General features: G+C 39.4%; 3 protein-coding genes across 4 annotated transcripts in view; all 3 read right to left on the reverse strand.

The window, feature by feature from the left end:
* The window catches only part of LOC139937185 (DNA topoisomerase 2-binding protein 1-like), a 32,378-nt gene extending 21,659 nt beyond the window's left edge, over positions 1 to 10,719 (reverse strand). For both annotated transcript variants that reach the window (XM_071932246.1, XM_071932245.1), the window contains exons 1-9: positions 10,581 to 10,719; positions 7,335 to 7,461; positions 6,975 to 7,114; positions 5,472 to 5,604; positions 4,515 to 4,622; positions 3,810 to 4,014; positions 3,313 to 3,378; positions 3,044 to 3,096; positions 2,764 to 2,881 (exon numbers count right to left, since the gene is read on the reverse strand). In XM_071932246.1, coding sequence (XP_071788347.1) covers positions 2,764 to 2,881; positions 3,044 to 3,096; positions 3,313 to 3,378; positions 3,810 to 4,014; positions 4,515 to 4,622; positions 5,472 to 5,604; positions 6,975 to 7,114; positions 7,335 to 7,406 — 895 coding nt within the window. In that variant the 5' untranslated portion in view covers positions 7,407 to 7,461; positions 10,581 to 10,719. The remainder of the gene's footprint in view (positions 1 to 2,763; positions 2,882 to 3,043; positions 3,097 to 3,312; positions 3,379 to 3,809; positions 4,015 to 4,514; positions 4,623 to 5,471; positions 5,605 to 6,974; positions 7,115 to 7,334; positions 7,462 to 10,580) is intronic.
* A 1,006-nt stretch (positions 10,720 to 11,725) lies between these two features.
* LOC139937659 (uncharacterized) lies at positions 11,726 to 21,175 on the reverse strand. Its single transcript, XM_071932907.1, has 10 exons — positions 21,107 to 21,175; positions 20,721 to 20,801; positions 20,248 to 20,342; positions 17,463 to 17,675; positions 16,620 to 16,695; positions 16,271 to 16,357; positions 15,785 to 15,957; positions 15,193 to 15,294; positions 13,890 to 14,418; positions 11,726 to 13,337 (listed from the first exon to the last, which is right to left on the reverse strand). Exons 2-10 carry the CDS (start codon positions 20,770 to 20,772, stop codon positions 12,982 to 12,984), a joined length of 1,683 nt encoding a protein of 560 aa, XP_071789008.1. The 5' UTR covers positions 20,773 to 20,801; positions 21,107 to 21,175; the 3' UTR covers positions 11,726 to 12,981.
* Positions 21,176 to 21,829: 654 nt separating this feature from the next.
* LOC139937587 (sorting nexin-4-like) overlaps positions 21,830 to 24,650 on the reverse strand; it is a 32,472-nt gene continuing 29,651 nt past the window's right edge. Inside the window, exon 12 of the mRNA XM_071932796.1 lies at positions 21,830 to 24,253. Coding sequence (XP_071788897.1) covers positions 24,206 to 24,253 — 48 coding nt within the window. The 3' untranslated portion in view covers positions 21,830 to 24,205. The remainder of the gene's footprint in view (positions 24,254 to 24,650) is intronic.

Here is a 24,650-nt window from a genome sequence, read left to right on the forward strand (position 1 = left end):
ACAAAGAGACTTGTGTCACTGCCCTTAAGTTTTTCACCCCACCTCCCCCTTTAAACAAGAAAAGGAAAACACAACAACACAGATAACACAGGCATATTTGTTCCTTGGAAAAAAAGGAGGACAATTTTATTGAGCACAAGGGCTGACATACATGTACACGCGGTATAGGCTCCAATATTTTTTCAGGCTTTATTAAAGACACTGGACACTGGAAATTGTCAAAGACCAGTCTTCTCACTTGGTGTACCTCAACATATGCATAAAATAACAAACCTGGAAAATTTTTTAGCTCAATTGGTAGTCGAATTTGCGATCGAATAATGGAAGATAACACCCTTGTCGCAAAAGTTGTGTGCTTTCAGATGCTTGATTTCAAGACCTTAAAATAAAATTCTGAGGTCTTGAAATCAAATTCAATTATTTTAGTGAGAGGTTACTTCGTCTAAAAAACTACGTTACTTCAGAAGGAGCCGCTTCTCACAAGGTGTTATACTATCAACAGCTCTCCACTGATCATTAACAAGTAAGTTTTTATGCTTAACATTTTCTTTTAAAGAGTGATTACCGATAGTGTCCAGTGTCTTTAAAGGAACACGTTGCCTTGGATCGGACGAGTTGGTCAAAACAAAAGCGTTTGTAACCGTTTTTTATAAAATGCATATGGTTGGAAAGATGTTTTAAAAGTAGAATACAATGATCCACACGTTTGCCTCGAAATTGCGTGGTTTTCCTTCTACTGTGCGAACTAACATGGTCGGCCATTTATGGGGGTCAAAATTTTGACCCCCATAAATGGCCGACGTGTTAGTCGACGAGGTAAAAGGAAAACCACGCAATTTCGAGGCATGTTTGTGTGGATCATTGTATTCTACTTTTACAACATCTTTCTACCTATATGTATTTTATAAAAAACGGTTACAAACGCTTTTCAAAGACCAACTCGACCGATCCAAGGCAACGTGTTCCTTTACCAACTAATAATTTTTATTTAATTTTTTTTACTTTTCCCAAGGGATACAAAATCGGAAAAAGTAGGAAGAATATCAGGCCCGACTAAAACTACTGGCCTAGGGCCCTAGGTAAAATTTGAGCCCCGATAAGATTATTACCCAAAGCAGACTGGTGTATGGATCTACCTTCCAAAGGCCGGGGGGAGTGCAATACTAGAGCAACATTGAAATCAAAAGCATTGCACAGGCCCAGGCCTGCGCAAAGTAGACATGTAGCCTATCAGGGATCTTTCACATGAGTGTCAAGCCCGGTTCATATTTCCTGCGCACGCGATACGAATTTTCACGTCACAAATTTGCAACGAATAATTCGCATCAGTTGAATTGTGCTCAAGTCCTGCAAAACATTCGCTGCGAAAAACAGCTTTGTGGTGTCAAAATTCGCTTCACATTGGCAGGAAGTATGAACCGGGCTTTACTGTACGGTCCGTCACGAGTGACGCCTTACAAAAACAAAAAGTAAAAGACCCCATGTGTCATTGAAGGATATGTTAGATTAAAGCATTTTTGGTAAGTTTAAGTCATACAACTTGTGTCTTTGTCGCTATCAAAGGCCAGACAAACTAAACGTTCTTCAGCTTCGTCTTGGTTTTTCTTAACGGGAGATAAGCTAAGTGAAGTCGTGGATATATTTGTAAGACCCCTTCCAAACAGAGACATACAACTTAACTTTGTCTTTGCAGGGACTAAAATAGAGAAAACTACTGATCTATCAAACAAAGAAAGTTATGTACAAAATATTTGGGTTTTCTAAGGTACTGAAAGAAATAATCGTAAAAAAGAATTAAGCAAAAAAATGTAAATAAGGCCAAAAAAAAAAGAACAAATAAACCGACTTGGGTAAAAACTAGTGTCTTTATTTCTACAGTCTCAACTATGTCATAGGTGTGTTATTTAATTGTTTGGGTATGATACAATTCTATTGAAGCATCTCAGGATCCTTGGCACTAGGGTAGGTAGCCTGTTTATGTTCAGGTAGATCAGCAGCTTCGTCCAGGACTGTAGAACAGTTGTAGAACGTGGACCCATAAAGGGGGAAAAGCCTCCGTCCTGCGGCAGTACCTCTGTTGTTACATGGCTGCTTTGTAAAGGCCGGGGGGAGTGCAATACTAGCCTTTATATCAAGTCAGAGCATTACACAACCCCTTGCCTCTACACAACATCCTTTTAAATGATGGACGACGTTAAACCAGTCTCCATCCTGCTTGAAGATTAAGGTCACCACATCGAGGCTGAGAGGGAAAATTCTAGGGTTGGAATGGAGTTGGCTCTTCCAAAGCAATGACGACATCAAATCCATTGTAGTCCAATCAACCCATATTGTGCTGCCATGTTTGCCAGGGATGAGAGTTGATCATGTGAAACTCCTAAAAATACCTTATTCCTAACCCTGTACCTCCCAGATGTTTACAGGTTAACATCCTCTGTAATGGCAGATCAAACTTAATCCCTGTACAATGTTTTTTTAGTTTTTTTATGGCACTGTTTTGAAAAGAAGAAGAAATCAGCTGAAAAGCAGTCAACACCTTTATGACCACCTAGAAGCAAGTTCGGGCGGCGACTAGACTGACGAGACTAACCAGAAACCATAGAGCACAGGGAGATTCGACTACATCGAACCATGCACTGGAGCATGGACGATTTGGTCAATTCAAGAGCTACGTCACAGTTTCTGGTCAAGTCGGGTGGCTCACCCGAACTTGCTCTGGACTGCATTTGCGATATATCACAGTAGACGGTTAAGACAACTTACCACTAAGTCTTGAACTGGCAGCCACTCCATTCGGTGTGGACGTTGCCTGGACGTCTGCGTCAACTCGATACAGATTCTCATCCTGACAAAAATTCTTCTCGACGCTTTCAAAGAACCACTGGAAAGACAAAAAATTAACATCGTCATCCAACGTCAATGTTTCACTTACTGTGTTCATGGTGGCAGTGTTGATCTTTAAGGTTATGACAAGATTTAACTTTTTTTTTAATTTTCACAATCTATCTTGAAATGAAACAAATACGAGTCATAACTTACTTACCTTTGATGAAACGCAGTGGATTTTCCACTTTCTTGCAAACTCATATTTGGGGCCTGAAATGAAAAATGTGAAATTTGGCAGAAACCAGTTATTAATAAAAAATTCAATTTGGGACATTAAACTGGTTTCTGTGCTAAGCAAAATTTTGCCTTCTCAAGCAACTTTAAGAAATCAGGCTTAAGGCTACATAAAACTCTTTTAGATAAGGGAAACTGAATGAATTATACGAGGTGAAGTAGTTGAAGAGACTGGGTGAATTCTAAACTCACCCTTTGGGCTGTTTACAACGAGATGTGTACATTCATTGAACTTCAGCTCCCCGGAGTATCGTCCACCTGAATAAAAACAAAACAAACATTTCTATTGGAGGTTGTTCATGTTTTTGGTCATGTGTCATTTGTTACATTTGTACTAACTGTGCATCAATGTCGTGTTGGAATTGGCGGCACCAGCTAAAGCTATGCCTGAATCAAACCATCAACACGTTTTGCTAGTGACAATTTCGACCCCCAATGTGACTTTTTACAGGGGTCGAAATTGCCACTAGCCCCCTAGCCCAAGACTACCAGATTTACAGCCATGCTAACTCATTTTTCCAGTTTAAGTGGGAACAAAATATGCAAAAATGAACATCACAAGCAATAATGAACTGAGTCGTAATGTTTTTTTTCGGGCTACCAAAATCTCATCAGGGCTACTAAAAATTCTGGGTTACTAGCCCTGCTGACTACCATGAAAATACACTTAATTTGACCCATGGACTTACCATTTTCATCGGTCAGCATGCTGACATCTCTCCTCAACTCACTCTCTAGTCCAGTCACACAGATGATACACCCCTTGAAAATAGGACAGCTGTACTTGGCCAAAATGCTGTCATCCGTGGCGGACACATACCTGTCCTTTCCCTTCTCCCAGCAAGCCACCACCCACTCAGGCAACATGATGGGCTTCTTGAAACTTGCAGCAACCTGAGGGCAATTAGTGGCAAATTAGATTATAATGGTGCATGTGTTGCCGCACCAAGTGCTGCTTCATTTTTCTAAGCATAAAAGTGCTGCCTAGAAATCAGATTAAAAAAAACCGGTCAAACAAAGCGAGTTATAAACCAGGCCTGTACGCTTCGTTTTTGAAAGGGCAAGGGCACCAAGGCATTTTTTGACACAGCACCTATAGCTCCACATTACCATGTAGGAAAAAATACTGAGTGCTTTGATTCACTTTTAAGAACTCAGTACTATTGTTATTTATTTTCTCCATGGTTAAGGGCACCATATGAGGAAATTGTTAGTTCTACCATAGCAATTCAAGGGCACTGAGGCAATGACCAGGGGGCATGGAGGCAATCACCTTTGTTGCATCTGTGAAGTATCAGGTCTGTATAAACTATTTTGTTGCAGAATACTGGGTGTCCAGCAAGACAGAGAGAGTGAACAACAAATAAAAAAACAATGAAAGAGAAACAACTCACATGGTATTTCTTTGAGCCCACCTCTCCGGCTACAAGGTGTGTAACTTTGTCTGTGAAGTTCTTAGACACTGTTCCTCCCATCCATTGAACCAACTTATGTATTTTCTCCTGGAAAATAAAATAAAACTCTGATGAGATATTGTAGAGAAAGAAAAATACTCTCAGCGATTTTTTTTCTTTTTTCTTCATGTGTTCAGCGCTTCACTAGTTATCTTGGTTCATTACGAAATGAGTACATGACTTCCCCGAACTTGACAACACAAATAATCTTACTTCGATAAATAAAGATAAGGCGACAGCTGAAAAACGGTCCAGGTAAAAACAAACCCAGACAGACTGGGAATGTGAAGGGGGAAACCAACTAAATATATTTGAAATAAATTAGTTTTTTTTCTCGTTTTTTTTCCTGAGGCCGATGTAGTGCTTGCTGCACGAGTTTCCATTTTATAGCGCAGCTAACCGTAAACACACAAATAGGCATGCACACTTTCCAGTGCTTACTGTGTGAAAATAAACGATGTAACAATGTAAATCCATGGTGAACGCGCAAGCTGACCGCACAAATTTTTTTTGCAAACCTGTCAAATAAAGTAATTAAGTATTTTACCATTAAGCAGCGCTATGAAATTGGTCCCAGGCCTGTGCATTCTTAGAGCCTTGTCACACGAGGCAACTTCTACAGGCAACCAACTGCAGTGCATGTTACAAGACCACTCTGGTAACGCACAAGTCTTTTTTCAAACATTGTCTTACGATCGACAAGAAAACTACGTGAACATTGGAATGTGAATGTCCTTTCTTTTTGGAAATTGCCTGGAACTGATTGCTGGTAAATTGCCTCGTGTGACAAGGCCCTCACAAACATGAGTACCAGAAAATCAGGGTCAGTCTCAGATGATAAGACCACAGAGCGCGATGCACTCCTCACCACACCCTTAAAACCACAGAGAGACTCACCCTCTCGGACTTCTCCACACTGGAACAGCTGATAGTCACGCCATACATGCTGATGCTATACACTGGGTGATCTGCTTTGGGGACTGCCAATTCATTCTCCAAGCATGAGATCACACACTGAGGTCCGACAATCCTAGAAAAACAATCAGACAAGAAAGGATCATAAATGTTGGTGCTGTTCCATCCAGTTACGTTGTATCTGTTGACTTATTGCAATTTGAAAATTGTATTGTGTTAATACGATTCCAAATGTGGTAACTGTGCTATGCTATTTCCACTTTTGTTATTTTTACAGGGTGGTGTGGGGAAATAGTTTGACCAGGAAATGTGACCCTTTAAGAAACAAACTGCACGTGAACAATTATATATATTGATGATGGTGTCCGACAATGAGAGCGTCTATCATCCACTGTGGTTCTGAACGATTGATACTACCCTAGATTTATGAGATTTTGGGTGCGTTCGTTTAGCTTCCCTGGGTCGACCCCGTCGTGTGGCGTTTTTTCTTTCCAGGACGAACGTGTGCAGATAACTACCCACGTTCGTCCTGGAAAAAAAAAAACGCCACACATCGTGGTAGACCCAGGGCAGCTAAACGAACGCACCCACTGTGGTGAAAGCATCGACCTGGTACAGAGTAAACTCTATGCCGAGTTGTGTCACCATACACAACCCATGCAGGGCTCGAAATTGGGAGACAAAATCAACAGGAACACAGGGCTTGTTGAGCAATTTTTTTACTGGCCCAGAATTGCTTTTAGAAGGCTAGAAATCTTGCTGACACAACACAATTGACCATGCATTTAACTGTTTTGGTTTCTCATTTCTCAATAGAATTGAAAGGTATTTTTAACAGACTCAAAGTCAATACTTGAACATATCTGTTTTTGTTCAAGATTAGATATTAGGTCTACACACAGCCAAAAAAAGGTAACCCCACCAGCAGCGTCTTAGCCAGGAATTTGGAAAGTGGGAGTGCAAACTGAAAAAGTGGGAGTGCAACCTAAAATCACTACAAAAAAATAGCCGTGCATCAAATTTTTGCCCGCGTTTTCAGCCCAACTGGCCGTGCTAACACGGCGTGCACGGCTCGCTAGCTAACATGTTGCCCACCAGCTAACACTACATGTTTGAGGGGGCACTGAAGCCAAGACCAAGGGCAACGGAGGCTATGGCCCCTGTGGCCTTGATGCACATGTAGAGGTTTTATTATTCAATTGAAAAACACAAGACCACCGGACTTGTCTAGTCATGAGTTGACAGGCCCGGCACTATAAGTACTGGCCCTGGGCCTGTGGTCCAGTGTCAAATTCGAACCCTGGCCCATGCACAGGATGCAGATGAATGGTTGTGGTAGGTCAACTAACCCGCTGATGTAACTGAGAATAGTAGTGTGGCTGTATACGCCAACTCCAAACCCCGAACGAAGAACCTTGAGGGTTGCTCAAGACTTTAAAGTAAGACTCAACTCACTCCATAAAAGCTGAATATTCCTCTACTTACCTGCAGCCCAACTTGATCAGGTGATTGAATGCGTCCCCTTCAAACGGGTCGCACACGTACATGTGACCATCTCTCTCGGCCAGTTCCAACACCGAGCTCTCGTCTATTTTCTCCGTCTCTAGTCCAGTGACTTGAACTGCCTGTTGAGAAAAAAAAAAAAAAAACAAGTTTAAAGACAGGAAAAGGTATCAGGCAATGACCTCGCTAGTGTTTGAGAGACTTAATTGAGTATTAATATAGGCTACTAATCGTTCTCATTTCGATTGATGATAGGAAACCATGTTCTTTGTTGCTTGACCAAATATATTTAGAGTTAAAAAATTGTGTAATGAGATTTGTCTTCAATGCTTCAAGGTTTACCTCGGCTGCTTTCTTGATTTGCTCCTTCTGCGAGTCCTTGGTCACAACAATTCTGATGGCAAAGCTACCCATGATTCCAAGCCTTTGGAAGATAACCAACTTAAGACACCCACTCAAAGAGATGAACCTACAAGGACAACAAAAGGATCAACATTTATTTATTATGCTAATTTTTGAAAATGTTTCCCTTTGTATTAGATCGAAATATCAATGTGTGGTGTTGATGTTATGTCAGTGCTTAATTTCGCCCTAAGAATGCCAAATACTTTAAACGAAATTTCATTCTAAAAAAATTGTGGATCTGTCAAAATTCTGATGTCAGGAAACGATTTCCTCCAGAAATTTTGCTATGCAAATATTGAGAGACTAAACAAGTTTTATGAATAAAAATGATTAATTAGTAAGACTCAAATGATGACTTTAAATGCATTTTGTGTAGCATTTTTGCAATGGTATTGAAGGGAAATCATTCATTAGAATTCATTATGTTTTGCAGGAATAAAAACATACTTTAGGTGGGGGAAGGTAATTTTACAAGTATTTAAGCAAGTCCCTCTTTATTTAGTATGTAAGCAAGTCCCTTTTGACTCCTCTATAAAGACGTGTTCTGCCTTTGAATACATTTCACAAAACCCACATTTCAAACACAACATACAGTTAATTAGTTTTTTCAACATGACAAGTTTTTTGTAGTAAATGGGAAGTTTAATTACATTAAAAAAAAAAGAAGGGGAAATGGACATTATTTGAACAGAAATAGTCCTCAAATGATATTAGGTTAAAGCCATTGGACCCTTTCGGTAAACAGTGTTATCCAAGGCCCACACTTTGAGTACCACAACTTCTATATCAAATAACAAACCTGTGAAAATTTAGGCTCAATTGCTCATCGGAGTCGGGAGAAAATAACGGGAAAACCCACCCTTGTTTTCGCGCAGTTCGCCGTGTCACAACATGTGTTTACAATACATTTGTAATTCTCGTTAACGAGAATTTGTATTGTTTTGCTGTTTTCTCAAAAGGTAAAGCATTTCATGGAATAATATTTCAAGAGAAGTCTTTCACCATTGCCTTCTGTAAACCAGGTAAGTTATTTGTAAATCTGTGAACTTTTTTTTTTCCTGAACCGAAAGGGTCCGATGGCTTTAAACAAAAGCAGAGTGTAATATTTCTAACATGTAACATTGTACAAAAAGTAGGTTTTTATGAACCATCCGAAGACCTTACCACAAGTCTCCTAAAACATGGTATAAGTTCTTTGGGGACAATCAATCAAACTCAAAACAGCTGAACACATCGGACTCAAACTCAGGGATGAGATTCAACTAAAGTGAACATTCCTGAAATGGTTTTCCCCTTATTCTACACACAGAACCTCCCAGACGTTACAATTCATGAGGTTTACAGACTCTATGAATCACCGAAAAATAAAACTTCTAGGTTATGACACAACATTTCCTATTTTTACTCTTCTATCGTTGGCAACAGTCCTTCTTCTTAAAAGAAAATTTTAATGCCTTCAGAAACCCTGATACTAAAAAAAAAAAAAAAATTATCAATTATGAGTACACAAAAAAGTGACTCTTCAAAAGCATGGTTTTGCAAAAGAACCAGACTGCAGGACTTGTTCAGTGGTATCGGGGGGGGGGGGGGGGGGGGGGTGTTACTGGCCCAAAGCTATCAGTAAGTCCTGGAATCTGGTCGGTGTTTCCTTTAGTTTTTAATTTTAGAGCCCTGCCCCAAAAGTAAAATGGCCTGAGAAAATGTACATGGTAGGCAAGTTTTCTGTCTTACTTCAAATTTATAAAGACCATTTGAATCTAATGAAGAAAAACACGTTTTGTTTCTATTGAAATGTGGTATATATTTTTATTTTTTTTAAAGCTAGAAAAAGGCTCAAGAAATGGGTAGTTTGTTGCTCATTCGGCTGAGACCATCAATTAGGGAACTTCAAAGCTTTTCCTGATTGCCACTGCCTTCCAATCCAACACGCCCTGAATTAAGGGTCATTTCCCTATCAGGAAATATTCTCTACCACATGTTATTAAATGCTATCTGCGTTTCCGAACCAGGCCTGGAATCACATGTAGTGTTAGTCGGAGGGGTTACCTTTTGGCCACCCTGTTCTAAATTTATCTATCATATATTTTAAGGTTGAAGGTGAACGATACGTACAACCATTTTCTTCCCCTTTTTTTCCTGCAGATTTTTAAACTGTTGCTCAAATCCTGGCTTAAACCTTGCCTGAAAATGAAAAGTATTTCAGATTTTCGAAATGGAAGTGCCCTTTGCAAAGTTAAAATGGCCTCATCCTCTCAAAGATGAAATTCCAATACTTTGTTTCAACTGGCGTTCCAATGGAGCTTACCCTGCAACTTTCAGAAATTAATATTTTATTGTAAGCTTTCCATGGCATCGGTACCAAAATTTTGAACATTTTTTATCAGTACCAAAATTTTGATTATTTTTGGTAGTGGCACCACCAATTTTTAAAAATAAATCTTGCAAATGGAGTTATTCCAAGCTCCGATTTTCCAAAATGAACTCGGTGAATGCAAGTTCTAAAATTTTGTAGGTAAGTTACAACATTTTTATTATAAATTTAATAAAATTAAGCCAGTTACACTTTGTAAAATGAAACCTCAAGAATATCTGATTTTTTTTAATATTGATTAATTAATTTCAAACATCCCTCAATTGTTTTTATGATTTAAAATTGAATAAGAATAAATTTCCGAAAGTTTTTTTAAACAAATAATATATAAAGCTACACCACCCCACCACTATGCCCACCCAGCCACCCCTCCTTAAAACAACCTACCTACACAAATTGGCCTCCGGAACATGCGTACGAAAAATATACTCCAGAAAAAGTACTTTTCAGCGAGGCATTCCACACAACATTTCACACCTTACTAAAAAAGTGAAGTTTCAGCAAAATGTATTGTGATTAACATTTGAAATAAACATCAGAAGAGGGAGCAAAAATGGGGCAAAAATGAGCAACCACCAGGACAGCCAACTTGGCGCCAGGAGTGTCGAATATCAACCCCATACGACAACGTGTGTGCCCTTGTTCACCGCAGTGCCGTGCACAAACCCAAGCTAGAGCACGACTCAATGTACCGTGTGTGCAATGCATCATGTCAAGAGTGGGTCAAGTTGTCACTCAACTTCACAAGAAGTTCGTGAACATTCCATCAGACATGTAGCAAAACTACTCACAAATTTCGTCTCGATACTTACCTAGTTTATGTCCTCACAGTGTGTACACCACCTGGCCACAAAAAGCGGACAATTTCTCGAGCTATGAAGTTCACATTTTGGGAGAAAACTTGTACCAAGTTTCGTGAAAGATTTCTCCCGCTCCGCCACCATTTTGTCACTGCATGGTCTGGGTTTCCCGCACAGCTCCAAAATCCGCTAAGCTGATTGGCCAGTCTCTTGCCCTTCTTATTCCAGAGGGGTATTTTACATATCAATTGACCCTAGGTGGCCGTACTTGACAGGACCGTGGCTTTAAAGGGGCTGTGTGCTTCGGGCAAATTACATGTATGTTGCTATAATACTGTACATTTTTAAATTATCATGTTCTTTCATGGTTCTTTCAATAAAACATGATGTAACTTAATTAGCTTATAAAAGAAAAAAGCTACAGCTAATATTTAATTTCTGGACAAGAAAATATCTTTGGAGGGAATTCTAAATAACACACAGGATATGGCTCAATAATAGATTTCAAAATAAAAAACAATCAATACCTCCACTTTCACTTATTTTTAGTACAAAACAAAGAAATAATTCAACAACTCAAATTTTCATTTCACCAATGACCTACTTCCGTTAACACCAGTTGCAGATATCAATTACATAATATTTTTTTTTAAAGTTAGGTAACAGTATGATGGCGCCCGATGATGATCTTTCCCCAGGGGTCAATTAATTGGGTATGTTATCCTTTAAACAGATAGAAGTTCCCCCTCCCCCCTCACAATATGTAATAAAGTAAGCAGACAAAGAGAATTTGAACAAGATGTTTTATGTGGGATTTGAGAAATTGCATGGTGATGAGGTATCAATGGATGTTTGATTTGTGGTATAGGTAACACTATGTGTATGCTTGCTGGGTAGATAATGTTCTTTTGGTCTCGCTATTCTACTGTTGCAGGAGTAGATTTTCTGAATTCAGGAGTCTTCCCCATCGCTCCTCTCCATTCACATGTTTATTTTCTACTGTAAAACGAGCCTGGCATGCTCTTTGTTGTGAACAGGGTCAATATATGGAGGGAAAAGGTTCTCTATCTGTTGCATAAAACACTTTCATAGGTACATTGTAAATACCCCATGGTAAGCTAAATCTTTACAAATATAAACAACACCAAACACATGAATATGTACTCCCGTTTCATAGCATTAACATTTTATTTCACCTTTAACAGCAATGTGGTCTGAACACCTAAAATTAACTTTTCTCTTACATGTTTGTCAAAAGAGAGACATACAGGCCCGTTACTTCACGGAGGCAACAAAGGTTATTGCCTCAATGCCCCTGGTCATTGCCTCCATGCCCTTGAAACACTCCAGTAGAGATTTACAATTGCCATATAGGGTGCATTTTACCAAGGAGCCCTTACCCTTAAAAAAACGAAGCAAACAAACTTGGACATTTTGTAGCATTTGGTATTGGAACATCAACAAGGCAGAATGGAATGATGCATCCATGCACAAATAGGAAATAAATATGTAAACAAGATTTATTGTTTGAGAAGTATTCAGTGAGTCAAGAGTTTTAAACAAACAGCATGCAAACAACATTGGTTTGATTGCTTACGCAAAAAAACTAGCCTCATGGACAAGTCGTTAAATGTCTGTCGCGGTTATATCTGTCCGACTCCCAAGACTCGCATGAGATGGGGGATATTCTTGTGAGACTGCTGGCCCGTACAAGACTACAGTTCTCATGTACTCTTGTTAATGGGGGAGTAGTCAGCACTCAGCAGCTATGCACGAGAGAAGTGATCTCACGCGAGCAGCATTCAATCGCGGTGAGACCTGAATAATTACGCCAACATCACGACTTGATTATCAACGCGACAAACCATTAATGACTTGTCTATCACAAGTCTACGCAACGACCAGTATCTGTACTTTTAGTGAACCAAACATATTACATGAAATAACAAACACAACATTGGACATGTACAAATGAATTGGTCAACTGGCAACTGGTCTCAACACATACATTTACAGAATGGCTTCTTTAAGTTTAAACTTGGGTGTATAGCAAGACCTGGGTTCGATTACATAGAGCTGCTCAAACACAAAATATTGCTTAAGAATTTCCTGCTCAATACTGTAGCAATAATGAGCTGGAAACCAGTCACACATTTCACATGTCACATAGTATTTGAAATGGTACTCTTATTTCAGTATTAAGCATAATTTTGAAACTGTGCCCAGAATTGACCAAATGAATCATAAATAAAAAACAAATAAAAAATGTTGACTTAACACCATTACAGACAACGGGTGTTTTCACTCAACATAGGGCAATGGTAGCTAAATAGACTACCAGCATTTTAGATCTAACACTATATCAACCCAAGCCTCTTGGAATCGTTTGAACTGCTAATAGATTGTAATCAAGCTACTGTGTTTCTTTTCCCTCCATAACTCCATCCTTTGAACTCTCCTCAGCTTTCTCTTCCTGCGGTCCCACCTCCTTGTCATCCTTCTCACCGCCTCCAACCTTCTCCTCAGGCCCCATCTTGACCTCCTTGCCACCACTCTCTATCTTATCTTCAGGTACAGCTGGAGCTTTCAAGACCTCAGTTGACTCTGCTGGAGTGTCCATCTTCTTCTCCTCTTCAGGGGCGGTGGGGGAGATGGAATCCACTGGGAGTTGGCTGGGTTGAGAGGGCTCTTGAGTCGGTTGCTTCACAGCGTCTTTGATCAAGGGCGGTGGATGAGTGTCTGGGTTGGATGGTTTCTGCGTCTCTGAGTCTAGCGATAGGACAAATCAGAAATTATAGAAAATACTGACTGATTGATTCAAACACAGCGTCAACTACATGATTGTAATGACTTGAATTTAGAGAGGATTTTAATAGTAAACGCTTAATATTGTCATGTGTCCTGGCCGAGCTGATAAGAAGAATGGACTCCGGCTCAGGTGTTTCTAATTAGCAGAGTGTGAGTTTGAGTCAGGGTCGAGACACTTGTGTCCTTCAGCAACATTGCTTTGTCCTTTGGATGGGACATAAAGCTGTAGTTCCCGTGTGTTGTGTACTTATGTAAAAGATTAGAGTGTACTTATCGTAAAGAGAATGGGTTAGCCCCTGTGTTCCTGGTTTGATCGGCATCATATGGTGCCACAGCAATACATTATGTTATGAAAACCAATACATTATGTTATAAAAGATATAGGCTCTCATACTTCAAAACGTAGCTCCACACACCTTGCAGGAAAAAAGTACTGAGTGCTTTGATCATGCTGATACGCCCCTAGGGGTGTGATAAAGCGCTACATAAGAACCCGGCATCAGAATAAAATACCTTGATTGCTTTCACTCTCTCCTCCATCAGTTTTGGGAGGCGGACAAACACTCTGGAGGGTGGAGGTTCCATCGTTAGAATCTACCTTCTGCGCATCAACTTCCATTGACTCCTCCTTCTTCGGCTCTTCTTTCATTGGTTCCTGCTCCCCGTTAGGCTGTCCAGTTAATGAAGGCTGCTCTGGTGATTGCTGTTCCAGGGCTGTCTTTGACTCAGGCTGTGACCCAGGCTGGGACCCGGGCTCTGAACCCGGTTGTGACCCCGGTTGTTGTGACCCCGGTTGTGGCCCCAGCTCTGACGACGCAGTTGGAGCTATTGGTTGTGGTTCGACCTGTGGCACCGGACTGGGATGAACGTGTACCTGTGTGGGTACCATTGGTGGGAGTGTTGGTAGGAGAGACGCCGGTCCCATGGTGGGTCGCTGAAGGGCGTGGCTCAGGATACTCCCCATGGGCGGTGGCGGGGGAGGAAGGGGAATGTCAGGGGGTGGAAGCTCGTCCCATTTTATCTCAACCTTCTGATCACACAGCTGGGGGAAACAGACAAATTTAAATTGATGTAATTCTAATTTCTTTTACTTTTTGATACATAAATGTTACTTGTGTCGCAAATTTTAGGTAAGCCTTTTCTAGTACAAAAGCGGATACATCAATTTTTGTTCAATTATTGTTTGCAGGAACACCATAAAAGTTGGTGCTAACCTAAATTGACGATCTACTTTTTAAATGATGGCAACCACAAACAAAGATATTGACAAAATATCGAGACCCTAGCTCAGTTGGTAGAGCCCCAGCACATTCAACCAGAGGCCACAGATTCAAATCCTACTCTAGTCAAGTCAAGTTGTCTTTGTTCAACCCTTAAAGATGCAATATCAGATTTTTTTTGCCGATTTGACCCAAATTTCTTTATTTAAAATTCAATAGGTATTTTGATGGGGGTTGAGAAAGTTACAAGCTCTCATATGAACCATTGCTCGAAAAAGTCCGCCAATTATAAGTAGCAGTGAAATAAAGTGCTCAAAATTAGTTTTCGTCGGGATCCCGACATATATATCACGTGACCAATTCTTATGTGTTTTATAAGAAACGTTTTACATTTTTGTCATGGTTCCTGACCATTAAAAGTAAAAGGTAAACTTTTTTTTCGTTAGAGCGGGTGATACTCTTTGAAATACCATTCACTCAAAAAATTATTTACAATTTTTGCCAGTCAGCCCCTTGTGGTTTATTAATAAATAATTAAAGGTGTAGTCAGTATTGAGTGGATACAAATTAAAAATGGTTACGTTTCTAGAACAAACCTTCTTGATCGAGGAGTGAAACTGATCGCTGGTTTCGAAGAACTTCCTTTTCTTACTTTCATGTTTTTCCTCAATCTGCATCAGCTCATTCTCCAGTTTTTTCTGCCAAAGAGAAACAAAAAAAAATTAAAGCAAGAAGGATGAATTTGAATTATCTTTATAATCAATTATAGAAACACAGCAGAGAATAACATTTCAACTGAAGGGTCTGTATATATTTGGTAACGACTCTGAAAATTAATGGCAATAAAAGCTATACTACAGCAGCTTTGGAATATAATGCATTTTGAGAAACTTTCCACTTCAAAGTACTGCAGTTATGGAAAAATATATCACTTTTTATCCCAAAAGATTGAAGTCCAGAAAACATGATTTACTCCCACACGCAATCAAAATTGGAAACCGCAAAGTGTACACTGAAAACAAAAAACCGAAAAGCTAAAAACTTAACAATACATACAATATAAAGGTAAGGTCACAGATTTACAAACAAAATACTGAAAAATAAACGGTCCACCTTTAAAAAAAACCTGAATATAAAAAAGAAACTTGTTTATTTTTGAAAGAGATTGCAACAATCTGCACTCAGTACCTGATGTAGCATTAAGGACTGAACCTGTCGCTTCAACACCTGCATGCGAGACTCGGTCACGACGGAACGAGGGTCTGGTACGGCGGCATCGCTGAAGATGTCGTTGACAAATCGATGATTGCGCTGGTATCGCGCAGCAGCAATGTGCTTCACGGAGTAGCCGTCATCTTGATCTAAATGAAAATATACGCACAGAATCTAGTTTTTATATTTTAGATTTGAACATAGCCGTCAAGCCTGGAGCTTTTGGCTGTAAAGAGCAACTTTTTTGAAATTAATACATGGTTGGAAAAACGTTTTAAAAGCAGAATATCTTGATTCACACAAGTTCCTTTCAAACATTATTATTATTATTTTGTTTACTTCAAAAGGGTAAACATTTCCATAATCAGGGAGATTTTGATACTTGTTCATCAGAACATGGAAAGTTTGGTGGATTTTCAGGAAACTTTTTGCGAAATCAGGAAGAGCTGGCATATGACCTACCATCGTCATCTTCGGCTGGTTGGATGCTCATCCGGGGTTCTGGCTTGGGTCTCGGCTCCTTCGCTTCTTGCTCCTGCTGCTGTTGAACTTTACCATAAAACATAAACAATTATTATAATATATATTTGTTCTAATAAATAACATATTCACTTTGTCGTTCTAAAGACAAGACTCTATAATCTTTCTGGAAATGACAGCTAGCAAAAAAAAAAGGGTCTCAACTTTGTAAAAGTACCCTTCCCTTTTGTTAACAAACACAGCCAGTTCTGAAAATTAAGACAACTTTTGCAAATGTTGTGACGGCCCAGGCAAAATTTTTGAAATCAAGCTACTATGCAAAGCAAGTCACCTTTTCCTTTGGCAACGACCCAGGCTTGATAGGCTGGCGAATTGTGGTAAATCTTCATGTTGTTTGTATAGTCCACCTGGAGAACAAAACAAAAACAAAACAATCGTAAGAATCTACATAATTTTCATTCTAACAGTGCACAGTAAATATTTGAGTAAGGGTGCCCCCAGCAAGAGGGCAAAAAGAGGTCGCATAGCGACTTGTCTTCAGGAGAATGCCCGAGTGAAGTAGAGTAAGGGTGCCCCCAGCATGAGGGCAAAAAGAGGTTGCATATCGACTCGTCTTCAGCAGAAAAAAGTACTCTGTTTGAAATATCAAGACTACACTGGCTCTTTTCAGAGCCAACACTCCTCCAAAAAGAGATTTTATAGTATTAGGTGAGGTTGGAAGTGATATGGACTTTTTCTAGTCGAGGAGTCTGTATCAGATGAAGACGCTTGCCCGAGCCTGGTACAGACTCCGATATTAGATGTAGTCCATATCACACACTACACCGAACCTAATAATGTTTTGATCATACCATAAAACACTTTTATCCTTTTAAACCTTTTGTTTCAATTTCGTCCCCAGTGAATGTTGCAAACCTAAATTTCAACGCAGGAACCGGTTTGTTTACCAAACACTGAAACACCATGTTTGTAAATACAACTTACCAAAATGCTACGCAACTATACTACTGCGCATGTGCACAACGCATTTGGGTAAAATACAGGTTTAGGGGATCCGTTATTAGCCAATCAAAAATGCGGATGTCACTCTGGGGTATGATAAATAGTTGTATCTGCAAGTTAACTAATTTACACAATAAAAAGCTTTATTCATCACTATAATGCTTAATTTTACCTTCTCATTCTCGTAGTCTTCAGTAAAGATCTGTTTCTGCTCCTCCGGCAGCTCTCTCCACATCTGGCCGATAATCTTTCCGATCTCCCACAGTTTGAGGTCGCCATTTTCCTGCTTGACCTTGTCCCACACGCTGCGACTGTAGCGCATGTACGGCATGAGGGGCTTGTCTGGAGGCTTTGGTGGCTTGGGGACGCGTGCCTCATGACTGGACTGTGAGGTAAACCGACAGTGACAAAATGATTAATACTAAAAGGGTTTAGTAACCCTTTTGCAGATTAAGTTTTGGCAAAGACATGAATGAAGATGAATGAAGATGTGAATGAAGATGAATGAAGATGAATGAAACTGTGAATGAAGATGCTTGTTATATAATTCACCTGTTGAAGTTTCAGCTTCATCAGTTGTCAAGTTTTTGAGAAAGGAGAGTTGTGTAAATACCAGTATTGGTAAAAACGTTGCACATGCTAAAGTAATGTTGGTCTCCTGAGAGGAAAATTTCTTTTCTGTGACATTGTTTTACCCATTTCGAGCAACTACAGCGCCTCATAAAGTAATATTTTATAGGAAGCATTCTATCGTCATCTTCAAACTGTGTAAGTTTAAAGGAACACGTTGCCTTCAATCGGACGAGTTGGCCTATAAAAAGCGTTTGTTATGAAACGCATATGGTTGGAAAGATGTTTTAAAAGTAGAATACAATGATCCCAGGGATGTGATTGCTTGTCTTAAAAAGAGCCTGAAAATTTAAACTGTCTGAAAATGTGAGGGCTATCATTGCGAGCGCAAGCTCGCCCCTTACGGCGTGGGGTCCGGGGCCTGCCCAAGGGCCCCGAAAAATTTTTGAAGTCTAGATGCTCTATGGTGCATCCTAAGCTTCCTTAGAACACCTTCCTTAGAATCACTTTTTGTTGCCCACTTCCAGTGTTTTTGAGGAGAAAGAACAAAAATCTCAAATATTGCATTTAATTCAGCTGGGAAACCCTTGTTCAGAATAAGTATAACATTGAAAATAAAACACAAAATCATTGCCAAATTTACTCTGTGTTTAAAATAATCTGCCATTTCCAGTGGCAGACTTCTTTTTGCGTGTAAAGGGAAAAGTGAAATCATACATTGTACTTGTTGTAGCCTTGGGTAAACAAACCCGGAGATGATGGTGTCATTTGCATCACAGTAAGTACCTATCACTTTTCTAGCCGCGGTCATTAATTTTTCATAGCAGTTAGCACTGATGCAAATGAATCTCAAGTACGTCCGTCAACAGTGCTCGACTCCTCCAGCCAACTCCAGCGGAATTTATTTCGAACACCTTTTTCCAGGTCTCGAACTGATGGGTCTCCCCTCGGCAAAGTTTGTTTCGACGCCGCCATGCCGATGCGACTGGCTGATGAGACAACAGTCATGACAGTACGAATCCTCAAAACAGTCGTACGTCGTATGGATTGTATTGGTGTGGCCGGCCACACGTGGACGGACGTTGGCCGGCAAATGCTGCCATATTGTGCACGCAAACCAAAAATAGAAGCTCCAGCGCAGCACTGATCTTCGTTTCTCTACTAGCATTGGCGACGCGCAATTTCTAAATTGTTCGTGCATTTCGAGTTTTTTAAATTTGCGCAGTTATCACCATTTTAAAACCACCGCACATTGCGCAGACACAAACCGAGGTCACTGCTACACATTGAGTCTGTTCCCCCATTCCATTAGTACGCAAGCACAGCACACGCGTTAATAGGAACTAGACTTGATGAAAGAAGCACGCTCCTTCCCAGTAAAAACAACAAACCGTACGGGTCCAATGTGAGAACGATCACAACTTATGCGTCTTCTTAGCGTCATTTAATAAAAATCCCGTCCGACCCAGCGCTCTGTTTCCACCTCGTTCTCGTATATGGCAATACAATTTAATGTAGAACGTTCATCGTAAAACCAATTAAATACATTTTGGCATCCAAAACTCAACTAGAATAATTAATTAGTACAATCTACCCCCCGATTTTCTCAACGGATTCACATGATTCACATTGGTTGACTTTTTGAGTCGAAAAAGCCGGAAATCCGGCAAAAGCCGGAGAAATCACATCCCTGTGATCCACACAAATTTGCCTCGAAGTTGCGTGGTTTTCCTTTTACTTTGCGAACTAACACGGTCGGCCATTTATGGAGTAAAAAAATTTGACTCCCATAAATGGCCGACCGTGGTAGTCGACAAGATAAAAGGAAAACCGTGCAATTTCGAGGCATGTTTGTGTGGATCATTGTATTCTACTTTAACAACATCTTTCTACCCATATATGCATTTTATTAAAAACGGTTACAAATGCTTTTCAAAGACCAACTCGACCCGTCCAAGGCTCATCTGTGGACATTGTGTTTTGTATCCTACAAAAAATACCACAGCCCTTTTAATAAGAGACCATAGGCTAGCGAGACAATAGCGGTTGCAAGCAGCTTGTACCAAAATGCCAAGAGCAGCCGCAATATTTGACCAACTTTTGCTAAAAAAAGAGGGTCAAAAAAAGGTATGGGACCGAATTAGGAAAAGTTTCCGTATGGCGCCACCACTTTTTCATTCGAAATAAAATAATATAGTATCTAATTTACCTGATTGATATATCCCTTTTTGTAAAAATGAGTGAAAAAGTGGTGGCGCCATACGGAAAGTTATCCCCGTATTAACATTTTCCAATGTTTCCCATGCAATGCAATGTGATTTAACATATAATACCAACAAGGTCAAGTGAACAGCTAACTACGTGAACATGAACCATTTGGTACGTACCGATTTTCCCGGACTGCCGACCTTTCCTGCATTGAATGATGGGTAATTGGCAACCACTGGCTGGGATGGCTGGGATGAATGGGAACGTCCATGTGCTACGCAAATATAAACAATTTAAAAAAAAAAAGGTAAGAAGAGACTTGACTGTCTTGATAGTAAAAGCAAGATGAAACCAAAAGTTGTCACAGTCAATGAATCTCAGTCCCAGAACTTGTTTACGTTTACATTTACTTGGTTAACTCAGCAGGAGGATCCATGCATAAGTTTGGACGTAAACGTAAAGCTAAAAGTAGCCTAAGTGTGTCAATCCTTGGACAAGAAACTTAATAAATGCTCCTTGGTGTTTACATGCAAGTCCCAACTTATGGATTCTGTCAAGTAACAAAGTAGAAGTAAACATTTTTGAAATCAAAACAACATCGGCCACATCTTCACATTTTGTCACGTATTTTGTTGATTATTATCGAACTTACAAGGAGGCGGAGTTCCAATGCTCCCAGAGAAGGCTCGCTTCATTGCAGACATGAATGAAGTCTCCTCTTACTTCTGCATGCCTATAAAAACCAAATGGAAAGAACCAAGAGTACACAATTCACCGATAAAGAAAGGATGAAAAATAACACAAAGTATCCAGTGTTTTAGGTATGCACCGTCGATGAGGGCGGGCTTTATACAATTCGGAGTCTACAATTTTTTTACAAACACTTCCCTAAATTTTGGTCGAGAAAGGCCGAGAAATTACACAAAGCTAACACAGAATACATGTCATTATCAAATTCCAGTAAAACTGTAAAATGTAACAATACTGAAACACAAACCGGCTAGAAATGGTGAAAGAATGTATGAAAAAAATCCTTACGTGTAACAACACAAAGAGAAACTCCGCTGCATTTACTACATGAGTAGTCTGGTTTGGGTTTGTAAAAAGGTTACTTGCGTTGATGATGAACTGGCGCGGCCGTGTCTAGACCGACTGATCGTAGGCTGGCTGGTGGTGTTAAATTACAAACTCAAACTCTCTGGAAATAGAACGGCGATACCAAAAACTTTTTCCACAGCACACAATATTAAATGCTGGTGCTGATTGAACTTTTGAAATACAATACTTAAAGGTGCAGCATAGTCACCTTAAATTTTACGGACAATGATTATGTCATCGAGGAGAGAAAAATTGTGAAAAAGAATTTACAATCCTTGAAAGTCTGCATTGTTCGTTTTGAATGGCAGCAATTTAAATCTAACTTCAGCGCACAAACACTCTTATAAAACATTCTGAATTTTTAATAATATTATTTTTTAAGACCACCAAATACGACAATGAACTTTTGAAAGGTTACAAATTTAAGCACAAGTCCCATTTTACAAATTGAGGATCAAGTTAATAGTGTTCTTCCAAAAATGTTTGAATATTCTATTATTTTTTGTTTTGCTTGCAAATGCTATTTTTGGAATTTTGAAGACGAAAAAAGCACCATTTTATTGAAACAAACTACAAACAAACAAACAAACACCCCCAACACCTCAACAAACAACCAAACAAAAGAAACGCCCCAAAATCACTAGGCAGTATGACAAATACAGGTATTATAGTTGTACTGACTTTATTACTTTAATTATATATATCCAATACCTGGGGTGGGCCACACCGCATGACATCAAAAGCACAACACATTCTTTTATAGTGTTCTTTACACTTACATCACACAAACAATTTTAGCACAGAAACAATTTACGACCACAATTTGACAAGAGGTTTGCCGCGTCGAAACATTCACAGGTCCACTTTAAAATAAATTAAGGTGAGAAATCAAGTAAGATCCCTTCATTGATTTCAAACCACAGATTACATCAATAATTCAAAGATGCCACAATAAAAAACAAAACAAAATATAGCAATGCCTTTAATGAGTTGTGTGTTTCTTATTCCCAAAACAAATTACATGCTTATAATTATTGTACAAGTATTGGACAACTGGATAAATTCTTTGATAATTCGATTTCGAAATTTATACAATTCAGTCTTCGGTATCAAGCTTCTTACAAAAACGGAGTAAAGCTGCAATTGCATCCTCAACTAGTAGGTAAAACCCTTAATTTTTGTTATAATTTTCCCCGAATATCTCAGCAGCTATACTGATGCAAATCCTCTACATTTCCACTTTTCAAGTGTCAAATAAAACAGAACATAAAAAAAAATATTAAAAAATTCACTGATGACATAACATTATTCTTAACCACAAACAGTACTGATCACAAATTATTAAAAATAGATTTCAACAGACAAAGCTAATTTATTGAAAATGAATCAAGAAATAAAAAAACTAATGTAGTTTTTGGTGAACTTTTTTCTTCAACACTGTAGGCCCGGTTATGTGAGTGGCGCGAACAAAGCAAAATCCCTTTGTGTTAGAATGGAGTTACAGGGCATAGTGACATGCTGTGGCACAACCAGGGGACAGGGTGTTGGAACCCCCCACCCCTCCCCCTCCCCCAACCCCACCACCACTTAGAACCATTTCCACCACAAATGAAATACAAAATTTACAACCTAATTTATGGTTCAATGAATTAAATACCCCCCTGAAATGTTGTCTCTTTATCCCCATCACCGTCACTTTCACACAAACATTTTTAATTAAAATAATACAATATTCCTTTCGACACGTAAGCTGTTCATCCTTCATCTTTGGGCAGTGTTGTAGTCAAGACTAGGCAGTCAGAGACCAAGACCAATACCAAGATCGACAGGCCAAGGGGGAGACCAAGATCAGAACGTCCAAGACCATTGCATGCTCGAGTCCAAGACCACGAAAAATTAGTCTTGAGACCGTGACCAATCTAGACAACTACAACACTGTCTTTGAGCTGCCTCTCTCTGACTTTGTACTTTCTTCAATATTTTATTTTGTTAAATAAATGCACCATCAGACCAACGTAACTTGATCATCGCAAGTTTCACATCGAACCATCTTTGTAAAAAATTGAGTCATGTCTCTGGCAGTAAGTTATTTTTAAACTTCATTATTGCAAAATGCATTTTTTTCGCGGGTAACAAGGTAATCATGCTTATTGGAAAAAACAAGAAAGAACACGATTGCAGCTCAGAGGTAACTTTTTTGTGTTGATAAAAAAAATAAAAATTAAAGATTGTAGAAGTTTTGTAAACACCATAGTTTTTTTCTATTCATGCAGGCCAAAATATCCATGTGGCCCTGACATTTCAACTGGCCATGAAACTGGCAGTCAATTTTCATTGGTCTAAACATCGCAATGGTAATATTTTAATCATATTTTATACAATACCAAATAAGTTACACAATTTAAATTGCGGTTTTTAATCTTACAATGGTCAAAGTGCACTTAAGGCCGACTGATCTAAGATTCTACCTAAAATAAACAAAAAGAAAATTTTACATTCTTCTCCAATGAAATTCTTGTACAGATGGGTGGACACTGTAATCATGAGGACCCATAACTTGCAAATGTCTTGTTAGTGGGAATTCAAATGGGCATTTCAATATCACAGCAGTCTCTGGCAGGACACATTATGCCGACAATCAAACTTTGCAATTGCATACAAATAATGCTCTCAATCTCAAGCACTGGCTCAACTTGACCACAAGAGGGCTACGATGAAGGCAGATCACAGTACAAAGACCAAAATGTGCAAGTTTAATGATACTTTCCTAACGTGTAGACTGGAGTAATTTTACCTTACGCTAGCTACAAGCTGAATGTAAATTTATTTGCTAGCCCTACAAACGACCCCGACCCCTACGCTGGTTTTTACTCAATAATGCTCATAGATAGCGGCAGTGTAAACTTCAAACTTCCACTGACAAATAAAAACCAAGCCCAGAATTAAAGTTACTGGCACTGCTATGGAAAGCATTGGGATTCAGGAATGATTTTTCTTGTTGTTAAACTGGTCCGAGTTGCTTTTATAATGTAGGCAGGATCACATCTTCTCAAAGCATTCCTTTGTGTTGGTCCATACAGCAATCCCCTGGAAGAATGCAGACACAAACAAAAACCGTTTTAAAACAAAAGAAAATTTGAGTGCTCCATTAGGGGGCCTAATTTCCAAAAAGCTGTTTTGCACTGAAAGTCACTTATAAACGCTAATCACAACGCGCAGCGCACATACACAGGGGTCTCTTGTCCGCCATTTTGTGTGTCAAAACGTGCACAAAAGGAATGGACTCCCCAAGGGCAGAAATGGTAGACGCGCATTGTTCGGAGGTGCGTAAACATGTGTAACATCCTTTTGTGCACGTTTTTGACACACAAAATGTCCGACAGGAGACGCACATGTATGTGCGCTGCGCGTTTTGAATAGGGTCTATTGACACAACAAAACCTTCCTTAGCTGAAATGAACATTCAGTGCTCGAGATTAAGCAT

Source organism: Asterias amurensis, chromosome 5, assembly GCF_032118995.1.
Source record: "Asterias amurensis chromosome 5, ASM3211899v1".
NCBI lineage: Eukaryota > Metazoa > Echinodermata > Asteroidea > Forcipulatida > Asteriidae > Asterias > Asterias amurensis.